The sequence below is a fragment of the Pseudopipra pipra genome, chromosome 1 (assembly GCF_036250125.1).
Source record: "Pseudopipra pipra isolate bDixPip1 chromosome 1, bDixPip1.hap1, whole genome shotgun sequence".
Lineage (NCBI taxonomy): Eukaryota > Metazoa > Chordata > Aves > Passeriformes > Pipridae > Pseudopipra > Pseudopipra pipra.
Window position 1 is genome coordinate 90,047,692 of NC_087549.1, and position 25,018 is coordinate 90,072,709.

The following is a 25,018-nucleotide window of genomic DNA, read 5'->3' on the forward strand; positions in this document are numbered from 1 at the left end:
GAACATGATGGCTAGTAAAGGGCACCTTATGTTCTTTGCTTCTTTATATAGACTGCAGTTTTGCCCAACAGGCACTGTGCAATTTCTAAATGCCCAGACAGGAAGAACTGGCTCATATTTGAACATAGATTCAAGTAAAGCTCCGGCACGTCATTTCTGTAAGACATTGGACAAACTAGACCATCTTTCTCTTTGTCATATTTAAATTATAATTTTGCAGTTCTATCTGCTTGAATTGTAATCTTTTTAAGGCTGGACTGTTTGAACAGTTCCTTGTTTAAAGCCCTGCCTCATGCAAGTTGAGGTGCTTATTACAGATTACTTATGAATAAGCCTTTGTCCCAAACAGCTTACAAGAGACCAAGCTCATTCCACACAACCTGATGAAATAAATCAAATGGCATTCACGTTCAGTTGGTACTGACTTGACCTGAATTCAACCTGTCTGATATGAAGATGAAAATCTTTCCATATCATTATAAAACGCCTTCAACCATTAATCATCTCTAATTGCTAACTTCATTATCCCCTAGCTAAGCAGCAAGCCAACTATTCATAATAGTTTTGTCATAAGCTGCTTTGTTCTCTACAACCCATATTCTTTGTTTTCTCATCTTCTTTCCTTTTAAGTCCTACTTTGGTCAGAAGAACAAAAGAAAGAGCAAAGCAAACACTTGTTCCCCATTAACAGTCCCTGCCTTTCCACTTGGAGGCCAAATTGGCCTCACAAAATTTCTGTTCCTCTCCCATGTGCAGCCGCAGCTAGTGCCCTGTTTTGTCAGGGCTGGTAGCCTTTCCATTTCCCCCTCAGCATGTTTCTGTGTAGACATCAACAGTGAAGCCTCAAGCAGGCAGAGCAGCTCTTTGTCATGTAATACATGTGTTTCCCAGGATAGTTGTCTTCTGGCAACCAGCATGTGGAGGTGACATTCCTTCAGATGGAGGTGGCTAGGAAGTGATGGAGGAACCTTTATCAGGAAAGGTTACAAGGCATAATTGCAAAATATGCATAGTTCTGGATTTCTTGAAAGGGCTAGAAAAATGGCAAAAGATGACCGGGGGGGTGGAAAAAGTAGTTTCTTGGTATGAAAGGCTTGTTTGCGGGTTACAGTGTATGAGATCTCTCAAGAAGGAAAGCTTCAGGTTCCAGGAGGAAGAAAGCCAAAAGGCTTCCCCGGAGAAAACTGAGAAGTTGTTTATATTCCCATGAGCAAAACTCACCACCTTTTTACCAAAGGGCTGTAGCATGGTCACATCCCACTCAGATAACTCCTCTGAGTGGCTGAAACCTGCTACCCTGACAAGCAAGCTTGGACACTTGCAGTTGCAGAGTGCAGAAGTACCCTCACACGCACACGCCTGTGAGCTAGTCTTTGGCCTTAGACTGCCTTTGATTGTTAGCTGAAAAGAGTACAAGTCAGAAGAAGATACTATTGATTGAATGTTTTAGAATCATAGAATAATTTAGGTCGGATGGAACCTCCAGAGCTCAAAGCAGGTCTAGTTAGATCACATTGCTTGGGGACTTACCCATTCCAGCCTTGAAAACCAACAGAGATGGAGATTTTATAACCTTCCTGGGAAACTTGGTCTTATGCTTGGCTGTAAGTAATCAGTAGTCTCACTTTAAGGCCTTAATCTGTTGTGGAAAGGGGAAAGTATCTTTTTATGCAAAAGTGCCTGCTTCAGTGCAAGCATCACAAGAGAATGTAAACTGTGTTCTTTTACAAATCTTCTTCCAGCATGATCTTTAAGTACTGTTTATGAACTCTAAGTTCTTAGTTGTTCATGGTGATGTAAGGAACATAGATATGTTTGACCTCTTAGTATACATTTTGTTGATATATTTCCAGCAATAACCCATAAAGTGATTGAAAGCTTCCATCTGCTGTTGGCCTCATGATGCACTTAGAGCTTTCCCAATGTTTTCAACCAACAAAGTCTTGAAGCTGGGATGCTTTCAGCTCAGAGGATTACTGTTCTAGAGAAAACATGAAGAAGATCATTAGGATAAAAAGTCTGTTAAAATGTCATAGTACATTGTATACTGCAGTCCTAAGCTCTGCTGAGGCCCCTTGGAATCTTTTTGTAATACAAAGTAATAAAAAAGGTCTGCAGTGGGTTTTACCACTATTTTGTTGCATGTCCTCCACTGTGAATGGAATGCGTATTGTACTGCATCCTTTCTAGTTCAGCCTTCAGTCACACATTCTTCTCTGGTTTAAACCTTTGAGAAAAGAAAAATCCAGCTCTTTATGCTACCTGTGTCCCCTGGAGACTTAGGTTTTGACAGGTAGGCATTATGGATCATGTAGGTGGAGCAGTTGAATCTTTAAAACCTCAAAAATTAGCAAATATTAAGAGTAAGTTTTTATTTCTTGTGAATAATTTATACACATGATGGCTAAGATTTTGAAGATTACTATAGGTATGTTGGTATACATTATGGCAATGCATCACTGAAAACGCTGAATTAGATTTTAGCTGTTAATATTCCCTCGTTTTATAAAAGGCCCTGAAAAATTACTAAAATCTAGCCTGGACCTTGAGGCATTACCAATGGGCAGGCGTTAAAGAGCTTGGCAAGGTTCCCATCATAATATGTTCCAGCAAAAACTGATTATACAGCTGTTTCTTCAGATCCTTTAGCACACCGCAGCTTCTTTGTGTTGAGCGCTATTCAAGGTTTTAAAGATGCAAACAATGCTTAATATGGCTTTTTGTCAGCAAGCTCTGTAGATGGTGCATGTATTGTCTGTTGGTGTTGTACAGACTAACCTGGTTATGTAAACTGTGGGAATGGTAGGCAAATGATGACGTGGGACTCATACAAAGCCAAACTTTTCCCTCCATACTTTGTGCTTCATACCAGTCCACAGTGAAAGTACAAGCAGTGACTAAGAGTCAGACTAAGAGTCTGATGATGAAAAATGGGACACAGTAGAGATAACAGGGGCTAATGAGAGGACAGTAAGAATCAGGTTTTTCTACTTTTTTTTTTTTCCTTGGAGAAAGTAAAAAGCTCCTCATGCAGATTTCTGTGCTGTTCAGAGGACCCTGTGTTTATGCTGAAGGAGGAAAGACTGAAAAAGAAGCTCATGATAATGTCAGAAGATTCTTGCTTCATTTCAGTTCTGCAAGCTGCTAGCTCACTAGGTGATATGTATAGAGACTGCATGCTATTCCTAGAGATTTGTGTTGTCTTAATTTCTAATTTGAGAAAAATGTGAGCACTTATTGAAGTGAGGTGATTGACAGTATGTGCTGCTGTCAGGCCCAGTGGAGGCAGATGCTTATGAAAGCTTCCCCCTACAGCTTTGCTAGCATATGTACCTTAATCATCCTTTGCAGCTGCCTTGGTACTCTTGTTTCCTGCACTGTTCATGTGTGATTACAAAGTGCTTTTCAGTGGTGGGGAGCCTCTGAAGGTTGAGAGGGTCTACTGTTTCAAAGGCAGCCTGAAAGTTTAAGTGTCTGTTCGCAGGTTTCCTCATCTTTTCTCCTTCCCTTTATCTTCTTTCTCTTCCTACTCAATGTTACTTCCCTTCGCCTCATGTTACCATTTGAATCTGTCTGCCTGCCTACTCATTTGTACCTCTGTTAGACCTCATGAACATTTAGCTTGCTCCTTCAGCTCAGCCTCTCATCATTCATCTGAGCTTGGTCAGGGTTTGACTTTAGTGGACTTGCTGTCTGGCTTTCCCCCCACATCCATCCTCCAAAGCCTTTTGCATTTTCTGACTTTCTCGCATTGCTTCAAACACAATGGTACTGAAAACCACGGGAATGGTAGTGAGCTGTAAAACTGAAATGAAAACTCGTCAGTTTTGTGTGGCTGTGACCCACTCGTGCACAAGAGACATGGCAAGTCCCAGGCCATTGACCTGGAAAGTTTGGGTAAGAGTCTATAATTGTGTTACTGCAAATGAGCTCTTTGGGGCCAAGTCTGTCAACCGTATTCTTCTTCATTTGCTGTTTCTTTTTTGTGTGTGAAAGTGTTCCCTAAATGAGTGTGCTTCATGCACCATCATACCCCTGACCTTCAAGTAAACTGTTCTGAAATACAAGCAACAGACTTAATATGAGTCATTTATAAAGGAAAAAAATCCAGTCATCCCTATTATGTGCTGATCGTAACTTTCTCTGCTGTAGGTTGGTGATCTCAGTATCCAGTAGAGAGTTTCTGAGATAATAACCATCTATTTAATTGCTTGGAAATAAATCTTTTGGTCTGCCTAGCAATTTCAAGCCACACTCTTACTTATTTTGAATGTATTACTTGAACAAAGATTCCTACAGTGTGATCCTTCTCCATAGTTTTGGCCTGAGAAGCAACAATAAAAGTAAGGATTAACAACAGGGAATGTTAGTCTGTATATTCTGAGGAAAGCCATGCTATTTGATATGATCAGGAATTAATTTGATTAGTTCTGTAGACAGAAGTGTGAGGGCAGTTTGTGCTGAGAGCAATGCTTGTGCAAGCTGATTGACTTCACTGTAATTGCCTGTGATGGCAAGTTCAGTTTGACCTATTTTCTTAAATTTTCCTTAAAGCCAGATGACTCAGACCTTTCTGGAGCCAGGGTAGACAGATCACTGTATATGGCTCAGTCCTTCAGTGCTGGTGATAGGGAATAGAAAGTCTTAAACTTATGGGATTTTGTGATATTCATGTCTATCCCGCACACTCTAAAAGGGATAGAGTTTCAGGATATCCCAAGTGGCAGGTCTAGAACGACTGAGGTTTTCTTGAGTGTTTCAAGTTAATCACCTAGGATTTCCAGGCACTAGCAATGACAAGTAGATTTTTTTCTCAGCATTGTTTCTTTTGTTCGCATCTTGAGACGTGCAATTTCTGAGAAAACAGCGAGAAAACCATAGTGGCATCCTGAAAGATGATGATCATGACCTGCTTTACTGAACTTTCTTTGCATGCAACAGTCTGCAGAAAAGGCTGTCCTAGGTTTATCACAGTAGAACCTTGATAGGTTCCATTCAGTTTCAGGTTTCTCTGTTGAATGTTGTAAATCCAGGACTTCTGCTGTATTTTCCTTGTTATTTTAAGTCAAACGTTTGGTTTTGTCCAAATTAAGGTTCTTGTTATTAAACAGTTGTAATGCACAGCTCTGGAATCCTCTTGTTGCCTTCTTTGCTTTGCTTTTCAAATGTAGTTTTACTTGGAGACAACAAAACACAAAACCATGAGTGCCTAGTTTCTGTATCTGTAGGAAACAGTATAAAACTAATCCATTATGTGGGAGCAGTTCTACCTGTTTGTCACCCAGAGGTGACCAGTACTTGACTTTATTTACTCTAGAGGCTTGGACTCCTCCTTTGAACCTTCCCTCTCCCTTTTTCATGTCTCAAAGCATTTTGGACAAGAATAAGTCATATTCAGTTTTTTCCTCCAGGGGCTTGTTGGGCTCACAGGTATGCACACAGGCACACTCTGCCTTCTCCCCTCAATAAGGCTTTTTTAGCAGGCTGTGGGGGAACAGAACCTTCTGCAGAATTATAGATGCAGCCTGATACCTGGCTGTGGGTTTGGTTTTGTGAGGCTTTTAAAAATATTTTTCTGCATCTATAAATAAGACAGCTCTGATTTTGATGAGAGGAAAGCAGAAGGTACAGAGCTGTTACTTTATTTATATGCAGTAAGAAAAAGGTATAGTGGGGCGGTGTGGGGTGTGAAAATCCAGTGTATATTGTACTTTATTCTCTCAGTGTCAAGCAGGGACTAACTAGCAAGGAAGATGCTGCAATATTGTGAGCCTTCCAAGTCACAAGCAAACACTATTGTGTTTTGGTATATGTTAAGATGTGCAGCCATCTGAATTACTAAATTGGCCAGGCAGAACTTAATTCAGATTCCTCCTCAGATTCAATCTTGTAATTGCACTGAGGTTTTTGGAATTGCTTTTTGTTAACTTCAAGATAGGAGCAATATCAAACTCTCAGTTTAGAACATGCAGAGGTGCTGCTGAGTCCCAGTTCATGTCTCAGCTCTATCCTGTGTGTATTGTCAAGGTAAAAATGGTGTAGGTTTCCATTCTTTTGGAAAGCCAGTTATGCAGGATGTACAAAGTCCTCCAAACAGATCATAAAACCGTAGGGCATGCCACATCAAAATTAGATACAAAAATTCAGAGTGGGTTTTCAAAGATGGGAGGTAACCACCTTCTTAGGACTGTAGTGACTGGTGGCTCTTGTGCTAGGACTTGCAGTAAGCTCTGCTTGAGCAAGAACTTCACCTATAATTTCAGCATAAAGATTGTCTCTTCCTTTCAGTGTCATCTAATGCTAATGGTTGCTTGCTCAGCTGTTTTACAAATCCAGACTCCACACTGGTTCATTGCTGATGCCCTTAGCTTCATCAGCCTTTGGGCATTAATTGCACATATATATTTGGGCGTTCAAATGGCAATGGCTCAGCAGCTTTCCATCTGTCCTGCTAGGTAGGATGACATCTTCCTTTTTATCCTTAGAAGGCCTTTGCCATTAGTAGTTCTTCACTCTTGCAGCAAACAGGTGTTTCTAAGCTTATGTGGTTTTTGTGTGTAACCTTTTCTGTTCATTTTCATCACACCATATGGCATCACATTGAAATAAAGCAGGGCTTCTCCTAAATAAGGAGAGAACTCCATCATAGCAAAAGCATGTGTAGAGGATGTGGAGAACCGTGCAGGTAGAGCAAGAATGAGACGTGTGATGCTTCAGAAGTGTTGCTGAATGTAGAAAAGCCAAGAAAGGGAATTTTATTTCCTTTCTTCTTCCTTCAGTTTGCCTTTGTTTGTGTGGCAGTCATCACCTGGCTCTCTTGGGCTTGTAACTGCAAGGAGTAGCTGGGATTGTTGCTTAAGAATATGTTTATAGCTGCAGAACTAAAATGGTCGTATTCTATTTTGGCCTGCAGGAGTCTCAGGCTGATTCTCCCTCCTCTTTGCGCTCTCAGTTTTGCTGATGTGCCATGTAGTAAGCAGAAATACTGTCAGCCTAGCACCCTGGAGCCCCTGCCATGGACTGGAGTCCTCCTGCTGCACTACTGCCTTGCAAATAGAAAATATTTGAGTATCTAGGTTTAAGTTGTGCCTTGCAACTAGAAAGATTCTCTACCTGGCAACAAATTACGTTGGCAAATGTCAGCTGTCCTGAAATGGCTTTAGGGGCATTTTTTTGATAGTGAATTAAAGATGCTACCAAAGGAGGTACTGTGTTAGTGGCTGATTCCTGTGTTGTAAATTGTACGTATTTTCCTTTTTACTCCAAGTTGACCAGTTTGTTTCAGTATGTGTAATACAACATCAATGTATGCATTAATCACCAGAGCAGCTGGCAATTAGTTAATTTATCTTTTATCTCTTTTTTTATTCTCACGGGGATGTGTAGTACAGTGGGCAGAGGAAATATGAAGAAAAGGAAAATATTTATAAAAAATTGCCAAGTACAGGGGCATCCCTGTAAAAACATCACTGCCTAAATAGACTGTAAAACATGAATCATGGTATTTTGGCTAGAAATACTAAACTGCTGAGAAGTGATGCTGCCTTGTTAGACTTGCATTTTTCTAGCATTTTCACATGGACAGTGCCATTCTGTTACCCACAGCTTCTTCAAGGGAACACTACAGCTCTCCAAGACATCATTTGATTAAAAGAAACAAGGATGAGAGGCTTCCGCATGGGTTTTGTTTTCCACCTATTTGTGCTGGAAGTAGGAGGGAGCCTGTCCTGCCCACACAGAAACCTCCGTGTTGTTCAGCTGAGGGCTGTAGGACAGACTTCAGGGGTGTCCCGACTGGCACTGGGCATTTGCACAGTGCCACAGCTTGTAGAAAGAAGAATAAATATTCTTTTCTTGTGGTGTGGAAAATGCAGCCAAAAGCTTGCCTGCTTTTTGAGGGCACAGTGTCCCAAAAGAGACTCTTAGCCAAGTGATCTGTGACATGGAGAGACGTGGTCCAGGGAAAAAAGGTGGTAAGACAGTGTCAGGCCTCAAAGATTTTGATGCAGGTATGACCCAATATCTCAGTAGTCTTCTGGTTAAAGGGGATGCTGATTTCACCTCTTCTTTATGGCACTCTCCTTAATGGCAAAGGCTGCAGGGGGGAGGCACTGAAGGCTTGGTTTCCCTAGCTTATAGAAGAAGCAAATGTGGGCTGGGAATAGAATGCAAGTTTGTTGATTCACTGTCAAATAACTGTTTGACATCCTGTTCATTGATTTTGTTGTCCACTGTGCAATAAAATTATGCCAAGGTTTGTAGCTGTGTATTGAGGCAGTGAAAGAGTTATTACACCTTTTTTTTTTTACTTATCTTTAAAAACAAGGCAAAACAAGTAATTTTCTACAGGAACACTGTAGTACCTTTGTTGTACATTATTTGTCCTGGAACTGATTAGCAGTGGCAGCTTTCACCATAATTACACAGATCATAATTAAACATATTTTTGTTTTATGAGCTGTGACAAATTCAGATTCTCTATAAGGCAGCTCTTAGGAATGAAGGCAATTTGCATGTTATAGCGAAGTGCATGTTACAAGAGACATACTAGCAGATGGCTTCAGGGCTTGTTTGCATTCAAAATACATGGCACCTGCAAGCAAAAATACACTGGGCTTTCTCCATAATAATTTGGGGTTCTTATCCACATGGAATCAGTGTTACTCGCTGGACCAGTTATTTAATTCCCAAATGTCCCCAAACATGTCAGAGCAACTGGGCTTCTGCAATCTCCTGGGATTTGCTTGCAAAAAATTCTGTCCGTTCACGTAGTATTTGGTGGTTCTTTCATAGAATGGAGTACATGTGAGGGTGGATTAAAACATAGGTGATAATCTTCCAGTTCCCTGAGAAAGGAGTTGCTCCTGTCCCTCCCTAAAAATTGTTTGGGGTGGGGCGATAATAACAGAGTCACTAAAAATGCAGTGTTTGAATACCAAGTCTATTGTCAAATCCAAGTTGAATTTTACAGTTTGAGAATAAAATGACTTGGAAGAGTAGAGATAAATACCATTGAAACAAAATGCAGTGAAACAAAACAGCTTGAGTTTAGAATGTGTGAACCATTTGGACTAAGCCTAATGGAATTTTTCCTCTTTCCCCTCTCATTTTGCTATAAACAGTAGATCTCTGTATTTGAAAGGTCTGTATTTCCCCTCCAAACACTTTCAGAGCACCTTGAAATATAATTTTATAAAATTTGTCTGAAAAACAGAAATGTCAACATCACTGTTCTTTAGCCAAGGAGCTGAGATATCAAGTTATTGTAAATAATTTGTCTGAGGTCACAGAGGGAGGCTGAAAAAGACTGATGGCCTGACCCAGATTTTCATATCCTAAGTCGTACCCAATTCCTGAACTACAAAACCATTTGCCTTACAGGACCAGCTCTGCTGGTCTTCAGCTCTGCTGAATGCATCACTCTAGTTTCCTTTCTTAAAACGGGTGAGACACAACACTCGAATACTGCCCTGAGACAACAGATATGATATTCCAGTTTTGAGTTCACCCTGCATTTCATTAACACTCATACTTCCCAAATTCAGGGAAGTTGACAAGCGAATGTGCTTTCCTCTCTTGACCCATTTCCATAATGCAGCAGTGCTGAGTACCAGTGACAGCTCTGAACTGTAGGCAAGTTCAGAAGGTGAATTATGGTCATATCTTCTGCTCACCTAATTATTTTCTGAATCACAACCAAACTGAAGGTGTTCTCAAAAGCAATGAATAAGCTAGAAGGAATTCCACTGCAAGTGTTTGAACTGCTGTGTGACTGGTGGGGCATCAAACTCTTCTCAGCCTTTGCTTTCCAAATGTGTAACATAACAAACAGTATCTCAGCATCATGCATTCGAAGGGATGGCTTCTCAGTGCATTAACTCATAACTACATGATGTGCACATTCGGGGAATTCACCTGCTTCTTCCTGAATAATTCTGCATTCCCTGTTCTCCTTCCACTTATATGAAATGGGTAAGAATTTTAGATGAGCAACACATGCAAACTCAAGTCCTTTGGGGCAATACATCACCTGAGGTGACCGACTCTTTTCGGCATAAACACATATACATAGCCCAGTGTGTAGGATGCTTGCGTGGCTTGGTGAACAGCATAATTCTGCTGAGACCATGCTTCAGCCCGTATTTCTATGAGATCTGATAGCACCTAGTCTGATTTGTGAACACTGCTGAGGAAAGTAAAGCCTTGCATTTTTTGCTGTATGTGACATCTCAAGGTTTCAACTCCCAGGAGCACCAGGTGAGAAGTCAGACCTGCATCAGAATGACGCAGAAGAAGTAGGTCAGCAGTTTCATTTCATGCATCTTCTGTGTGCCTCTGTGTGTGTGTGTGTGTGTGCAGGCGTGAACTTGAGAAAATGGAAAACTGTAGCACTGAATCCTTAAGTTTCTGCTCTGGCTTCTCTAGGCAAAAATCTCACTGACTGTTTCATGTGCAATTGAAGAGAATCAAGACTCTTTTGGCCTCTTGTTGCAGTAAAACATGTGGCAACAATATGTGGAAATGGTAAAGAATTGCAGAATGAGTGGATTTCTTCTCACAGCAAGCAAGAGCTTTGGCTAAAAATAAGGAGAATGGTGTTATTCTTTGCCATGTTTCGTCTGCCCCAATTGCACTCTCTCTGCTTAGTGCCTGCCAAACTGATAGCTTGCTGAAGATTTAAAGAAGCAGCACTCGCATTGCTGTAATAGCAGCCAGAATAGCTGAGGTTATCATCTCTTCTTCAGGCTTTCCTTCCCAAACCCTGCCAGAAGCAAGCATCCCACCTTTGCGCCCCTCGTTCTCTGTGTCACAGGCACTGTCCTGAGCTGCTGCTTTGGCCGGTTGGGCAGCTTGGGTTGCTAACTGTGCCATGAAAACAGCACATTTTGGGGGCAGCTGGGCAGCAAGGGATTGACAGCATGTCTGGCCAGGGATTATAATCCTTCTCAGGCTGGGGGAGTTTTGGAAGTGCACTGCCCAGGCTACCAGGAGCCGAGAACGATCGGGCTGTTCTCTGGAGCAGCTGCAATTTGAGCGGGAGCCAAGGGCGACAAAGAAGTTCATCCCCCAGATAAGCAGTCGAAAGGAAATCAAACTGCCAGTCAGGTCAGCCTTTTCCACTGAGGAGCAGTCCCGCTGCAGGGGGACCTGGGCTGAAGTCACTAGGCAATGCCAGCCACTGTCCAGTAAGCCCTGCACGGCCCAGGCCAGGAACCTTTTCTGTCTTTTATAAGAAGCAAAAGGGGAGAAAAGTCAAGAATAGAAAGCGGGTGGGGTCTGGTTTTGCTGGGGCACCTGAAGCAGAGTGGCCCCATACCCCCAGAGCCGCAGCTGCCTGCAGAGGCGCGGGGAGGAGGGTCTGCAGCCCGCAGTCAGCCTGCTGTCGGACAGTCCTTTGTGTGTAAAATATTAATTCATCGGGACAGGCTGCCGTGCCGACCCTCCAGGCCGAAGGATCGCGGCGCGCTGGCAGGGACGGCGGCGCTGGCAGAGCCTTGGCTGTGCCCGCCGTCCCGGAGGGCCGCGGCCGACGGGCGACGCGGGGCTCGGGGCTTGCGGGAACGGGGAAAGGCATGGGAGAAGCGGAGGGAGCGAGAGGGGGAGGCGAGGGGAGGCTCTGCCTCCTGTGTGTTCGCAGCCGGCATGGTATCCAAAGGTGTGCCAGGCTCCGCCGTGCCGCCAAACGCGTGTCCGGCGCCCGCGGCTTAGGGATAGGCTGGGAGCGGGCACACGCTGACCATCCTCCAGCCCAGCCCGGGGGATTGGTTAAGGATCGGGGTCGCGGAGGGCAGGCAGCAAGGCTCAGGCAGCGCTTCTGACTGCTCTGCCTCCCGCCTCCCCCCTCTCCCCCAGCCCTCCCCTTCATCCCCGTTGTGTGTGTGGCAGCTAAACACCGAGGCGAGCGGGAGCGGATGGCGGATTGCATGCACGCCAGGCAGCCTGGGATGCTGGCTCTTCCTTCTGCTGGCTGCAGGCAGGGCTCGGTCTCAGGCATGAGTGGAGAGAAACCTAAAAAGAAAGCTTTCTATCTAGTGAGGATGAAGCCACTGAAGGAGCCCACCAGCACCACTAACAACAATGTCTCGTTTGTGATACAGTACCACATAGGCAAGGAGATCAAACACATTTGCAGCAACTGCAGTCGCGGGGAGGAAGCCCGTGACGGTGAGTGCTGAGATGCTGTGGGTGTAGGACCGAGGCAGGGGAGCGCGTGTGCTTGCATGGGGGGTGCGCGGGCATGTGTGCGCTCCCGTCGGAGACGGGGATGCTCGGCTTGCTCCTCTACAGATCCCAGGGAAAGAGGAAAGGGAACGCGGGAGGAATGCACTGGGCACTGATTCAGGCTGTCGATCAGGGAGATGCCAAGAGGGACAGGTCCCTTCATTTGCCACAGAAGCTTTGTACTAACAGTTAAGGCAACAACTCTTTTTTTTTTCTTTCCCTTTTTCCCCCAGTTGTTCTAGAAATTGCTCTTTGTATTGATTGTGTTTTGTTCCCATTCCCATGAATTTTAGATCAGGGTTTTCTGCCTTGATATATCAACTTTTTTCTTATCGTGCTGCAATAGAGTTTGCTTGACTCAACTCAGTATCTGGAAGGACTGATTTACCTGGAATCTGACTAGTGTGATTTTCATGGTCCTGTCAAATGCATGGGGGAAATTGTATTTTTATTGGAATTAATATAGTGCTCTTCAGACAACTGTTCTCATCCCTTCCCCCTCTCCATTTGGGACTGAGCAAAACCTGCAGAGGGTATTCAGAGAGTGAAGGTATAATTGATCACAGGTGTTGCTACAGGTAAGTATATGCTTTTTATGTTTCTGGGAAGGCAGATATTTGAAGGCAACAATGAAAAATTCTTTGGATTTTGCCAAAGTCAGCAATTAGGAGAAGCTGAGAACTAAAAACAGCATTAAAGCATTCAGGAAAAAATAGCCTCACAGATGTTACCCCACATTCTTTTTCAATGTTGTATTACTTTGTTTTGCTTTGTGGATTTACATGTTACTTAGGACTGAAGGCACTCGACTTAGGACTCCCTATTAACAGATGTGGTAGACAGATCTCATTTTCTGAAGGTCAGGGAAAGGCTTTTTTTGGTGATAAATGTGAGTATGAAAGTGTTATTGTTTTCTGAGCTGAGGTTCTTAGTAGTCGTTGGCACTTCATTTTTCAGCTTTGTCATTGAGGCTGGTATTATTACTACTATTAATAATAATATTTTAATTAACCAAATCTGCTTTCATTTGCTCTATGCAAAAGAGCAAAATATTATTTGGGATCTCATGGTCCTTTGTCAACCACAGGTTTTCAGTTTAATGAAGTAACTGTGGTTTTGCTAGTGTCGCTTCAGAATTAGCATCCTGCTAGTGTGATTATAGTTTTCTTTGATTAAAAAGCAGCTAAAGCTGAATGGAATTGCTTTTGGTGGAGAGGGAGAAGATAGCCTGAGAACCCTGGAAACCCACAGTGGGTTAAGCACTCTTACTGCTTATGCCAATACAGCAGAGGGAAGAGTCTGATGAAGGCTATACAAAATGTTGAGTGTTTTCTTTCTTCTTATGTGCTGCTAGTGACAGCAAGCCTCACAGATATTAAATGAAGAGCTATATCCAGCAGTAGTAGTTACTTTGCAGCATTAGTGTGGTTTATTTATCCTTAAAAGCAAATGAAGCCATTTGTTAAAATGTGCTTTCATAGATTAATCAAAATGACCTAAAACTCGGTTGCATCAACATCTTTTGCTGAGGTTTTTTTGCAACCTTGTACTTGACATCTTAGCACAGTAAGAAAAGAACATGCTTTCCTCCCTTTTAAGGCATACATGTACACATGGATGCATATGAATGTATAACTCCAGTTACTTTTACCTCCTAGCAGACAAATAGGCATGTATTCAAGGAGTTTGCTTTTTTTCTATATTTCATTATTTAGCTTCAAGCTGCTAGGTACTCCAAGGGGAGGGTATGCCTCTTAACAGGAGATAATCTAGTAACCCTAGAGAAGCAAAGATTAGAGCAGAGAGGCTCCCAGCCAGCAGGCTTCCAGAGCATCTCATCGGTCCGTTTTCACCCCCTTCTTCTGTGGGGTAGGATTTCATTCCACCTCATGCAAATAACTTAAAAGATCATAATTTAAAAGGTATTTAATACCAGTACAGCCTTAATATTTTCTTTCCTACTAGCATGCACAGCTATGAGTTTCTTTCAGAAAGTAAAGGAACTGTAGTCCCAGCTGTGCTAGGTGGTCATGCTCAGTGGTTTGACTCTGTCACATTTTTCAGGACTAAAAGACACCAGTTTTTTCTCTGATGGATGAATACCTGTTCTGGACCTGTTGGGGCTTGAAGGGAAAGGATAATATAATGAACTAAAATTATGATGTGATGATAATATCCTCTGGAGAGATCAGGTAAAAATCTGTGAATAACTCAGATATGAAGAAACCTGTTGGGATCTCAAGATGTTTGTGCATCCTCACAGTTAGTGACCACTTAGTACTTTTTATAAGGGGAACCCACTGAACTTTGCAATGTGAACCCCCTCACCCTCCTATTCAAGCTATGTATGGTTTATATATGGTCTTGCAGGCCTAAAGCTGCACTAGTGTACCTAAAAGTCCTGTGTGAGTCCTGTGACCTGAACAACTATTTTATTTGTTGGAACTGTGTACAAAAACCAGGATTCAGTCCCTATAGCATAGGCAGATCAGTGGGATACATTGATTTAATGCTGAAATATCCTCCAAATCCAGTTATGAGTCCTGGATTCTAGTCATTGTCTTCCTCTGCATTTTCATTGTACTACTGCACTAGGAAAAGGAAAATTTATGCTGAAACATAGGGAAGTTCTTCAAAGACCACTAACCACTCTAGCAAAAATCATGACTAGGAGGATAGTAGAAGAGATAACCATGAAACTGAAGGAAAAGATGGAAGCAGGTGCTGCGTCATATATCTTGGGAGGGAGGTCATGTAATTTGGAGAGAAGTTGGTGAAAGAATTTGGAGATGCAGGTGGGCTCACTGAAGTAAGGGTAAAGGGAGTTGATGTGGATGCAGCATTTTGATGAGGTAAAAAATAAGAAGTGAGAAGCTCAAAGAGAAGCAGGAGGCTACAGTAATGAACACTGAAGTGGGAGATGCTTTAGCCATTGGACTTAAAGGAATGGATTTGTTTAATGCTAATTTAGTTAGAAAATAGAGATAGGGGTCTATAAAGCACCTATACTGAAAGTTTGGGTGACAGAATAACAGAAATGGTGTTGAAAATGGACTAGCGAAACTGTATGTGGGGGAAGAATGAGGTATGGCCAAGAGATATTCAGGACAGGATGCCATAGAGGCAATCAGACATGGTAGACTGAACCAAGAGAGAGAGGTCAAGCATAGAAAAAGATATGAGTCACCTCCAGGAATAAAAGAGCAATCAGGGCTGAGCTCTGAATGCTGCCAGAGGAGGGCTGTGAGGAAGATGTTGGGAGAATCAGGATGGTGAAGAGTTGAAAAAATTCTAAGGAAAAAACAGACAAGAATTGAGGAGACAACACAAGTGGAGGCACTTTGAAAGTTCCAGAAGCATGAAGGGGAATGAAAATACTTTCTGCTTGTGAACGTGGGGAAGTGATTGATAAGCTTGTAGAGCAAAAGGAGCTGGAACTACAAGAGATCAAAGTGCACTGGAATGCTAAACATTTCCTGGTATGTACAGAGCACTTCTCAGTGTGCTGATTTTGGTGGTCTCTGGGAGTGCTGTGACAGTGCTGGGTCATACCAGAGGACATGACTGATGAGCAAGAGAACAGTAGTTGGTGGAACAAGTGCAGGACAAAGAGATTTCGATGGGATTTTTCTAAGATGTTCATACACTGAAAATTTCTAATCTCAGTGTCCTGCTGAAGTCTGAGCCTTGATCTGGAACATGATTTAGACACATCTCTATTTTAGTGTGGCTAGAAAGAACTGTAGAGTCTTCAAAGACACCCAGAAATGACCTAACAGAAAGAGTGAGTGGAACAAATGAAGTGCAATACTTTAGATTTTTATGCAGAGAATCTGACAAGAAAACCTAAGTAGAAAGCAGTTACCTAAAAGTGTGTTGGAAGAGAGTGACTACACAGAGCAGAGCGATTTTTTTCACTGACAGACGAGGGTTATCAGCTCAAGCATTCTCTGCAGAGTATCTCTGGGCAACTTCAGACATGTCCATCTGTGTATTGCTCCATACCCAAGTTTCTTGTCTGTAAAATGGAGATAGTGGGATTTCCTTTCACCTACCTGCTGGTCTGTAAATAGACTATGAGTCCTTTGGTGGAGGGGGGGAGGAAAGTACTCTGTCTTGCCATTTGCATTCCTAGTGCCAAGGACTGTGAGGCTCCAGGTTTTTAGGGTCTTTAGGTGCAAGTGTAGTGGAAATACAAATAATATTAAGAATTAACATACCCAAAAGATTTCGTTCAGAGCTAAGACTCAGTCTGTTTATTATGTGTTCCTATACTTCAGGGTTTTGCTGTTTAGGCAGAAATTATTCTATGATCTTATATATGCCCGAAAATCAGCGTGGAGTGAGATACTGTTGCCGTAGGAATTCCAACACTTGTTTTTCTGCCACTGTGTTTCTTCTAGAGCTTCTAGATAAATATCTTTTCCAAATAGAAAGGGAGAGGGTTCTGTATGGGGGTTGTGCATGTGCGTACACGTCTGTTTGTGTGCATATGTGATTCCTACCTGGAATTAAAGACTGTTATTTCTTTCAACTGCAAACCTTGAGAACAATTACCTTAGCATCACTGAAGAGATTGTCTCTGAGGGTGTAAGCCCTGGAAGAGCTCTGTATAAAAATAAGTTTTACTTCACTTATGCTCACATTATTTCAAACAGGAACTGCTCTTCCATTACCATCTGTAGAGGGAGCACAGGATGTGGCTATGAGGCATTGCAGTCTTTTACAATTGTACCTGTCAAAAATACTAAAATATTTGGGAGTAAAAAAATTAGTCTACATAGAATGGATAAGTAGGCCAAAAAACAGTGTACCTGGTCCTGCTGTGAAGCGTGGGAAGCTGAAAAACATGTTTGAGGTTTCAACAGCTGATATAATTATGCGATGTGAGTCTTTAGTCTCTGAGGGATAGTTACCATAAAAAAAGAGGCAGGGAGGGTAAGGCATGGGCTTTCATTGTGATGTAAAATATGTCTCCTTTGCAGAGCAGGTCATAGAACAAAATTGGTTTGTTTTTGTCAGTTGAACTCTCTCATGGTTTATTTGGGTGAATACGATGCTATGCTGAAGTTGATGAGATCAAACAAAGATACTCCATGTCCCAACAGGCGGCCCGTTTTGCTTCCACCAGCATCACTTCCTGCTCCAAAAGATACAAACCCTTGGTGTTTTGCAGACTGAGAATAAATCACAGTTTCTAAGAGGAAAGTGTGATTTCTGCTCATGGTAACTTCCAGATGTTAAAATCCCAAGGCAGGCAGGACATGATCCTTTACCTTTCCTTTACCAGGGAGAGGGCAAAGTCCCAGTGCCCTGCTCTCGTCAGTGTGTCTTGCATGTTGGGGACTAACAGAAGCTTCTCAGTTACCTGTGATTTTGACCTGAGATCAGAGACTAACAGGGATGCTGTTAGTGCTGCTGTGGCTGGACATGGCCTGCAGGCATGGAGGACAGTGGAGAGGAAGAAAAGAGAAACAAAAGGGTCAATTTGGGCTAAATGAGGGAGATACCTCTGGCTTACATGCCAAGACTAGGAAATGCAAATGGCTGATCAGTGATATGTGAGGCTTTCCTTAAACACTAGCAATTATTTCAGTTGGCTAGTCTGCAGCAGAAGAAAAGAAAAGGGATGGGGAAAGAGAGGAGGGGACTTTTATGTCCCAAAATAAAGCTGAAGAAATATCACCAAGCCTGGGGCATGTCATTAACTGCTCACATGCATCTCTGTAGTGACTAACTCATATCCTGTTAAACTACCTGTAGCAAAAACTGCTGGCCACAAAATAAGACAATTGTGTACCATTCTGGATGACACCACACTGGCAATAGGAAGTTCACAGCCAGGTTTGCGTGGGCTGTCACCCAGCAAAGCTCCAGGCTTACTTTGAGGAGCCCTGGAAGATGTCTTGTCCAAAACTGCAATATAATTTTCATTATTGACAGAAACTGTAGAAAAAATACAAGTAGTAAGCAAGGTCTTCACTTTGGTAAATTAGATAGTATGGGGAGAAAAAGTGTACACAAGATTGGGTCAAGCTTATGCAAGAAGATGACTCAGTTCTTTGTTTTCCAGTGAAAACTTCTGTGTCCCTACCGAAGAAATGTAAGCCACCTTTTCTGGGAATTCTGTATATCTGTGTCATTGACTTGAGGAGCTTTAGGAATAAAACCGAAAAAAAAGATGGAATTGGTCATGATGGCTCAGTACCCTCTCATTTTTATTACACAGTGTTGACATGATGACACAGATAAGAGGACATCTCAATTCTTCGGGTCTTTAGAGAGCAGATGGCTTGCCTGTTTCAGTTCTGTCTCCTCTTATTGATTTCTCTCTTTTCCAATGCTGTAACTCCATTGTCAGTTTTTGATAGCATTTTATCATCCTGCTTTTTATTCTGAAAACCAAGTTTTAAGTCTTGAGACATGTAAGCCTCTTAAATGCAAAGATTGGGGCAACCAATGCAAGTTCCTTGCGGGAACTTCAGAAAAACGGATAAAATGCCTTCAAGTATGATGAAAGCGATACAGCGGTTTTTCTGTATTTGACAATGATCTGCTCTGAGTATTTGTTGCCATCTTGATTAGTATGCCTAGTTTTGCTTCTTCTGTACCAAGTTAGATACATCAGAAATATAATATAGAACTGTTCGATAAACCATAAAAGGCCACAAGTTTTCGATGTGTGAGGGGGGCAAGCAATTTGTAAAAAAGAGGCAATATGTGGATGGTGGTATAGATCACGGAGGGGCATGTTCTTGTCGCACTCTGCTACCACCAGAGCACTTCAAACTGTCTGATATCGACCTGGCTGAATAAGCTTGGCTTTCTGTGTCTTTTTTTTACATTCATCACCTGTATGTCCTATTCTATGCTTTGATACCTGCACCGGTAGGCAGTTGGTTTCCACTTCTGTGTTTTGTCTTTTACAAGTACCTCTCAGTTACTTAGAGATGTTTCTCTTAGAGGGTGATTTGCTCAGCTGGCTTCTTACATTTTTTTAAACTTGGGATTCTTTAGAAGAAAATGAGATAGATGGAAGTACTTCACTTTACAACCATTATTGGAGTTTTATTCATTGATGTTGTCACTGCCTGTCAGAGCTTAACATCAGAGAAATACTGGGTGTGTAGGGAAGAGATCAAAAGACTCAGTATTCTGCCATGTGATGTCCCTTTCTTCTCTTTTTTCTTCTCCTTTTCTTTTGTTTGTATGTTATGTCATTAAAAGCAGCAGAGTTCATTTATGGACTCCTTGACTGATGAGCAAAACCTATCCTTTGAGTATACCATTGTATTTATAACATTATCATTCATTGCTGCTCCCTCAGCAGAGGAGTAGGTTTTCTACATCAATTTTATATTGTAAGATTTTGTTTCTTGATCTATTTCAGTGACTGGTAGTAAATGTATAGCTATTCCTTTGTATGCCCTAAGATTGTCTTGTTTGTAATCTGCCCATACCAAATTTGGCTTCCTGTTGCTAACACCTTATTCAGACTGCAATTAGCCAGAATCTAATTTCTGGAGCACAGTATAAGTATATGCAGTACCATATTGCTAACGGTCTGCCAGGATGTCTAAGATTAATTGGATATATTTGTAGCCTGTTTAATGGATAACTCCAGGTCTCACGCGCCTTCCCAAATCCATTTGCCAAGCCCCAGCATCAGGGCACTGGTGTAACTGAGGGGGAGCGCCAGAGTGTAGAGTGGTTAAGCCAGCTTTGTCTGTGTGTTTCAGTAGCTTCCTTTGAAACTGAGCGGTACTGTGATGTTTGCCATTATCTAGATGAATGCAGCAAAGCTGCAGAGGGGTGAAGTTGGGACACACTTGGAGGCCCTGTTTTTCCTTTTTGACTTTGATTTGCACGCTTCTTGGAAAATAATGATGTTCTTGTCATCCCTATGAGGTGGAAAACTGTCCTCTTGCTGGTTTTTTGCTCTTGTGAAGTGACATGAATCTTCACTGGTCTGTTGCTTTTAGTCTCCTTGTCTCAGAAAGCATTAGGTGGAGAGGAGTAAGACGATGTTTGTTCATGTCACTGTCATCTCTCCCTGACTTTTCTGGCTTTGGGTCGAGCTTACTGAAGATAAGGCAAATCTAGCAGAGCCTTTGCCTTTGGATGAGACTCTTAAATTCAAAAGAAGATTAATTATTTCTGTTGCTCTGGAAAACAATGAGCACACAGTATAATTTAAATCAAAAATAAAATCTGTCATTGTAAAACCACCTGCTGTAGCTTCTTTGGAACTACTAGACGTAGCCTTCTGGCTTGGCAATGCACAGGCATTACCATGCCTAAAACATGCCCAAAATCACAGTGCCCATCAGCCATCATTAAGATGTGCTGTTGAGAGAGATCTCATGGACAAGCAGTGTTCCTCACCAAAGGAAAGCTCTGGATCCCAAGTGAGAAAAAACACAAATAAGAGATGACCAGACCTGACTGGCAGCCTCTGCATAGACAGTGGAAATTTTGAAAGTTTGAAAATATGATTCAGGAATAAAAGCTAGATATTTCCCCAGCCTTCCCCAATGCCCCTCCTTCCCATAAAATAAAATTGTGTCCAAAATGTCCAAAGAGAAGAGGAGGGCAGATTTCTGCATATTTATGATTTATAGTGTGCTAGTCAGGACACAGACTGGGGTGAGAGCCGTGCAGGCTCCAAGACCTTGGTTTGTGTCACTTGATTTGTGATTACTGTTGTACCCATTTCTTTGCCCCTAAATAGGAGAGGTATTCAGTCTCAGCGACTTACCGAATCTCTGAATTCCAAGGGGTGCAATTTAAGATGTGTAGGCTTTTGTACAGGGAGGGCCCAGTGTATCTGTTGATTTTGGAATCCTTTTGGAAAGGATACAAGATGTACTTCAAATCTTGTATTTCCTTCCTCCTGCCCTGAGCTATGCAGCCCCAGGCTAGGATGACAGGTTTAGTGCTGCAGTTCAGTAGACACCCTCCCCTATCAGTGCTTAAGCGAAGGATCTTGCCCTCTGTCATCTTTTGCATGACACTTTTCAGGCCATTAGTCTAATGGCTTTGTGCAATAGAAGTGCAGGGAATAAAACGAAAATGGATTGAATTATTTAATTTATCTTGGGAGATTTTGGTAGCAGAAAATGATTTTTATTTCACCTTGCCTCCTAAGAGAAGCTGATTATCTGTTTGAAAAAAACAGAGACTAATGGTATTTTAAATCTTTTGGAAGCACAGAAGTGTAATGCTAGTAATACTGAGAATATCAGGTCATTACAAGAAAGAAGTGTCTAAGTTTTGTTAGAAATTTTGATAACAATATTTTTTATCTTCAGCAGTAGGCTGAGGGGGGTTCAGCTGCAACACAACTAGTGTTGTCCTGAGTGTTAGTTTTCCTTTTAATACAGATTCAAGAATCAACAGATGGAAATGTTGGTAAGCAGACTTCTGTGCATTGGAGATGTTAAGATAAATAATTAAAATGCTAATTTACTGCATCGTGACAAATTAGCCAGGCCTGGAAATGTCACTGTGGTCTACTGCATCCATATATTAGCAAACTTCTCCAAAGTGTTGGTGATCCATATATTCACAACATCCACGCAGTCTGCAGACACGGTCCCTAATGTCAGCAGTCCATGTCATAAGGATTATGGCACCAGCTTTATCTCTCTTTACCCCATGCATGGGTGCAGCTGCTTTGACATTTCCAATATTCTGATACTATCTGACGCAGTATGTGTGCAGCTCCATTGTTATTTTTAACATGGAGACTCCATCAGCCTTGCTTTTGGTAAAGTAAGTAAATAAATAAAATAAATAGAAATGTTATTTCTTCTGTATCATCTGAAATTGAACTGATATAAGGAGTATGTTTGTCATGCTGCTATAGACCTTTGTAGAACCCTATCTTTCTCATTTTACTTTCCAAGCTTCTTAAAATGTCAACACTGATAAAAATTCAGATGCACGGGCTGAACAGTCAGCAGTGTAAGTACACAGACATGTGAAAGGATGAATGGATGGATGGACAGTGGAAGCTATTTGAACCAGAAGTGGAACCAGTATTAAAAGACCTCTTCCCTCTCGTCCCAGGCACCAGCCAAACAAGATGCTTTCCTTATGCTAGCACACTGGTTTTATTGGATAAATAGTTTTGAAATTTGGGTTCACCCTGAAGGGAAAGCCAAGTGCAGAGATTTGTGTGCCTGTTTGAATCTGAATTTTACCCTGTTGAGAAATAGAAGAGTGAGATGACTAAAGCTTTCATTAATATTCACAGCCTCAAAATTGTCTGCTGGTTTATGGCCATGAGGGTAAGAAGATGTCTTCTAGCAAACTGCCATGGCACTTAAGACAGAATTTGCTGCTTGCTCCAGCATCTGAATAGAGAAGAGCAATTTCTGACTGTCTGCTCTGCTCTCTATAGCTGACAAACCTGGGCTCCTCTAGCAGCCATTGAAGAGAATTAGACATGATATCTCAAGGGTAAAGTAAGGAGGGACTCGTTAGGCTCAGTTATGTAGCTTCCTTTCTTTCGAAGTCCACCCCCTAAGTCACATGTATAAACAAGATAGAATTCAGGAGGTGTTTTCTTTTCCCTTTCTTGTGTCTGTCATTAAAATAAGGACAGCATTTTGCCTGCATTGTTTGACTCTAGCTACTAATGTGGGTTTGGCTTTCTATGCATTTTTGTCATCGCAGTCAAATACCATTTTTGTTATGAACTCCATATGCTTATGCTGAGCATGGAAATCCATGAGCTTAAAAAAAAATTGGGAGATCCTGTAGTTCCAGTGAACTGATGCTCCTTTCTCTTATTCATCTCAAGTCGGCAGAACAGCCAGTTCACTAAACAGCAAGATAGGCATCAATTCACTAATACATTTTCTGGCATTGCACAGAGAGTCAAGAAGGGTGCTTTTTGGCAATATTTTTCTTTGGTATTGTTTTCATTTGTTTTTCTTTCTGGCCTTCTTTGGCCACTGGGTCATGTGAGAGAAATAATTTTTTAAAAATTGCAAACCTATATGAAGATGGGTTTTACTTTTAGAATTCAGCTGCTGGGAGCTAGTTGCAGCTATTCTCTGGGTTTAGTAAGCGAATGAAAGTGTTCTTCACCTGCTATGATTAATTTATTTCAGATTTTTGCATTATTATTGCATGTACATCAGGTTCCATTTCTATATGTTTGTGTATAAGTACCTGCAAGCATATACCTGTTTTCTTTCTTGTGTCCTCCCTTTGTAGCTAAATGCTTAGGAAATTTTTCATCCTGAACACTATCGCAAACTTTGTAAAGCTTGATGTACTCAGCCAGATGTTATGGTTCACATTAGTCTCTACTTAAACAGCATTTTTTTTGAATTCACAAGTCAAAGAGATTTTTGAACACTGGGTTTTGCATGGCAAAGGTTCTGGCTCAGTTGGAAGAGCATATGACATTTGACTTGACAGAAGGGGATCTGTGACACTTGGAGGATGTTGTGTGGATGCTTCTAAAAGAGAGCAGTACTTAAAATTGAGAACACTGTTCCCCATAGATTATATGGACAGAGTCAATTTATATTGTCAAAAAATGCTCAGAAAGTCTTATGTTGTAGTTGTTGTGGTTTGTTGGGGGTTTTGTTTGTTTGTTTTCTCTGCTTGGTAGCAGAATCTTGGTAACTTTGAAAGGAAACTTTCAGGATGTAAGCAAGTCAGATTTCATCGTTTTTTTGCTTTGTCCAGTGCCAGCAGTGAAGGGGTGAATCCTCCCCTTTGAGTATTCATCTCTGAAACTCAAGGCTCTACCATAAGGGCCAAAACACATATTTCACCACAGCTGAAGGTCTAAACTAACCATCATTTGAATAAACAAAATTCTCATTATAATGACAATCAGCAAAGACCATATGTAGCTACACTTAGGTACTTAAAGCAAAAGTATTTAGTACTTATTGTAAATTCCTGAACAGGGATACAGGCTGTCTCCTTTCAGAGTCCAATGAAACATATTTTTTTGCTAGGCTGTTACTGAGGGAGGTTTCTCAACTCATATTCATGCTCATTATCAATGTGCCATTTGGTATAATTACTCTTTTCCTCTTGGCCAACTTCCTTAAAGAACAGAAATAGAAGTTTCTTTTTCCCAAGAGAAGAAATAGAGTTTACAGGGGAATGGTTTGAACTTTCTAGCTCTTAAACGAAGGCACTTTGTTCCTTTTCTCGCAGCCATTAAAGTAATTAAATACTCAATTTTTTATCTTTGTGATGATAGTGGTGAGATGGTACCATTGTGTTTAGGAAGCTTAATGTTTGTAATGCCATTTTCTGAATAGGATTACTTTTAATAAGAGGGTATGCCTCTCTCAGGTTTCTGAAATATCTAAAAATGTGCCTTCTAAAGCTTACATTTGTAGTAAAATAAAGTAAAAAATTGGATATTCCTACTTATGAGAACTCAAAAAGATAGAGATAGAAATTGCTCAGTCCACGAAAAATCCCCCAAGAAATTAGAAGCATTTAAATATTTTTTCTAGGCTTTCTCAAAATAAACAGCTAGCCTTTTGCACTAGTGGTTTGTTTTTAAAAGGGTGGAGAACTTCCCCAGTTCCCAGTGAGGACTGGTAGAGCCAAGGTGCTCTTGAATGTGAGCAACTGTGTCTCTGTCCAAATGGCAATTAGGAAAATTATCACCCAGTAGCAGAAACATAGCAAAATGTGAGCAACAAACTTATGGGCTTCCATGGACTGGATCCTTTTCTTGGATTACTTCTATATTTTGCTGCTGAGTAGAATTTGCAGTACAGGCTGTTATAAGAGATAAATCCAACCATGA

The 25,018-nt window shown here is 41.6% G+C and overlaps 1 protein-coding gene across 9 annotated transcripts in view; it reads left to right on the forward strand.

Moving 5' to 3' along the window:
* The window catches only part of PHACTR1 (phosphatase and actin regulator 1), a 306,676-nt gene that overhangs the window by 148,355 nt on the left and 133,303 nt on the right, over positions 1-25,018 (forward strand). The window contains exon 1 of one of the 9 annotated variants that reach the window (XM_064664583.1): positions 11,898-12,165. The exons of 7 other annotated variants lie outside the window; for them this stretch is intronic. In XM_064664583.1, the coding sequence (XP_064520653.1) occupies positions 11,913-12,165 (253 nt within the window). In that variant the 5' untranslated portion in view covers positions 11,898-11,912. Of the gene's footprint in view, positions 1-11,897; positions 12,166-12,526; positions 12,801-25,018 lie in introns of those variants that run through there. One more of the 9 variants, XM_064664609.1, reaches the window with a different exon arrangement.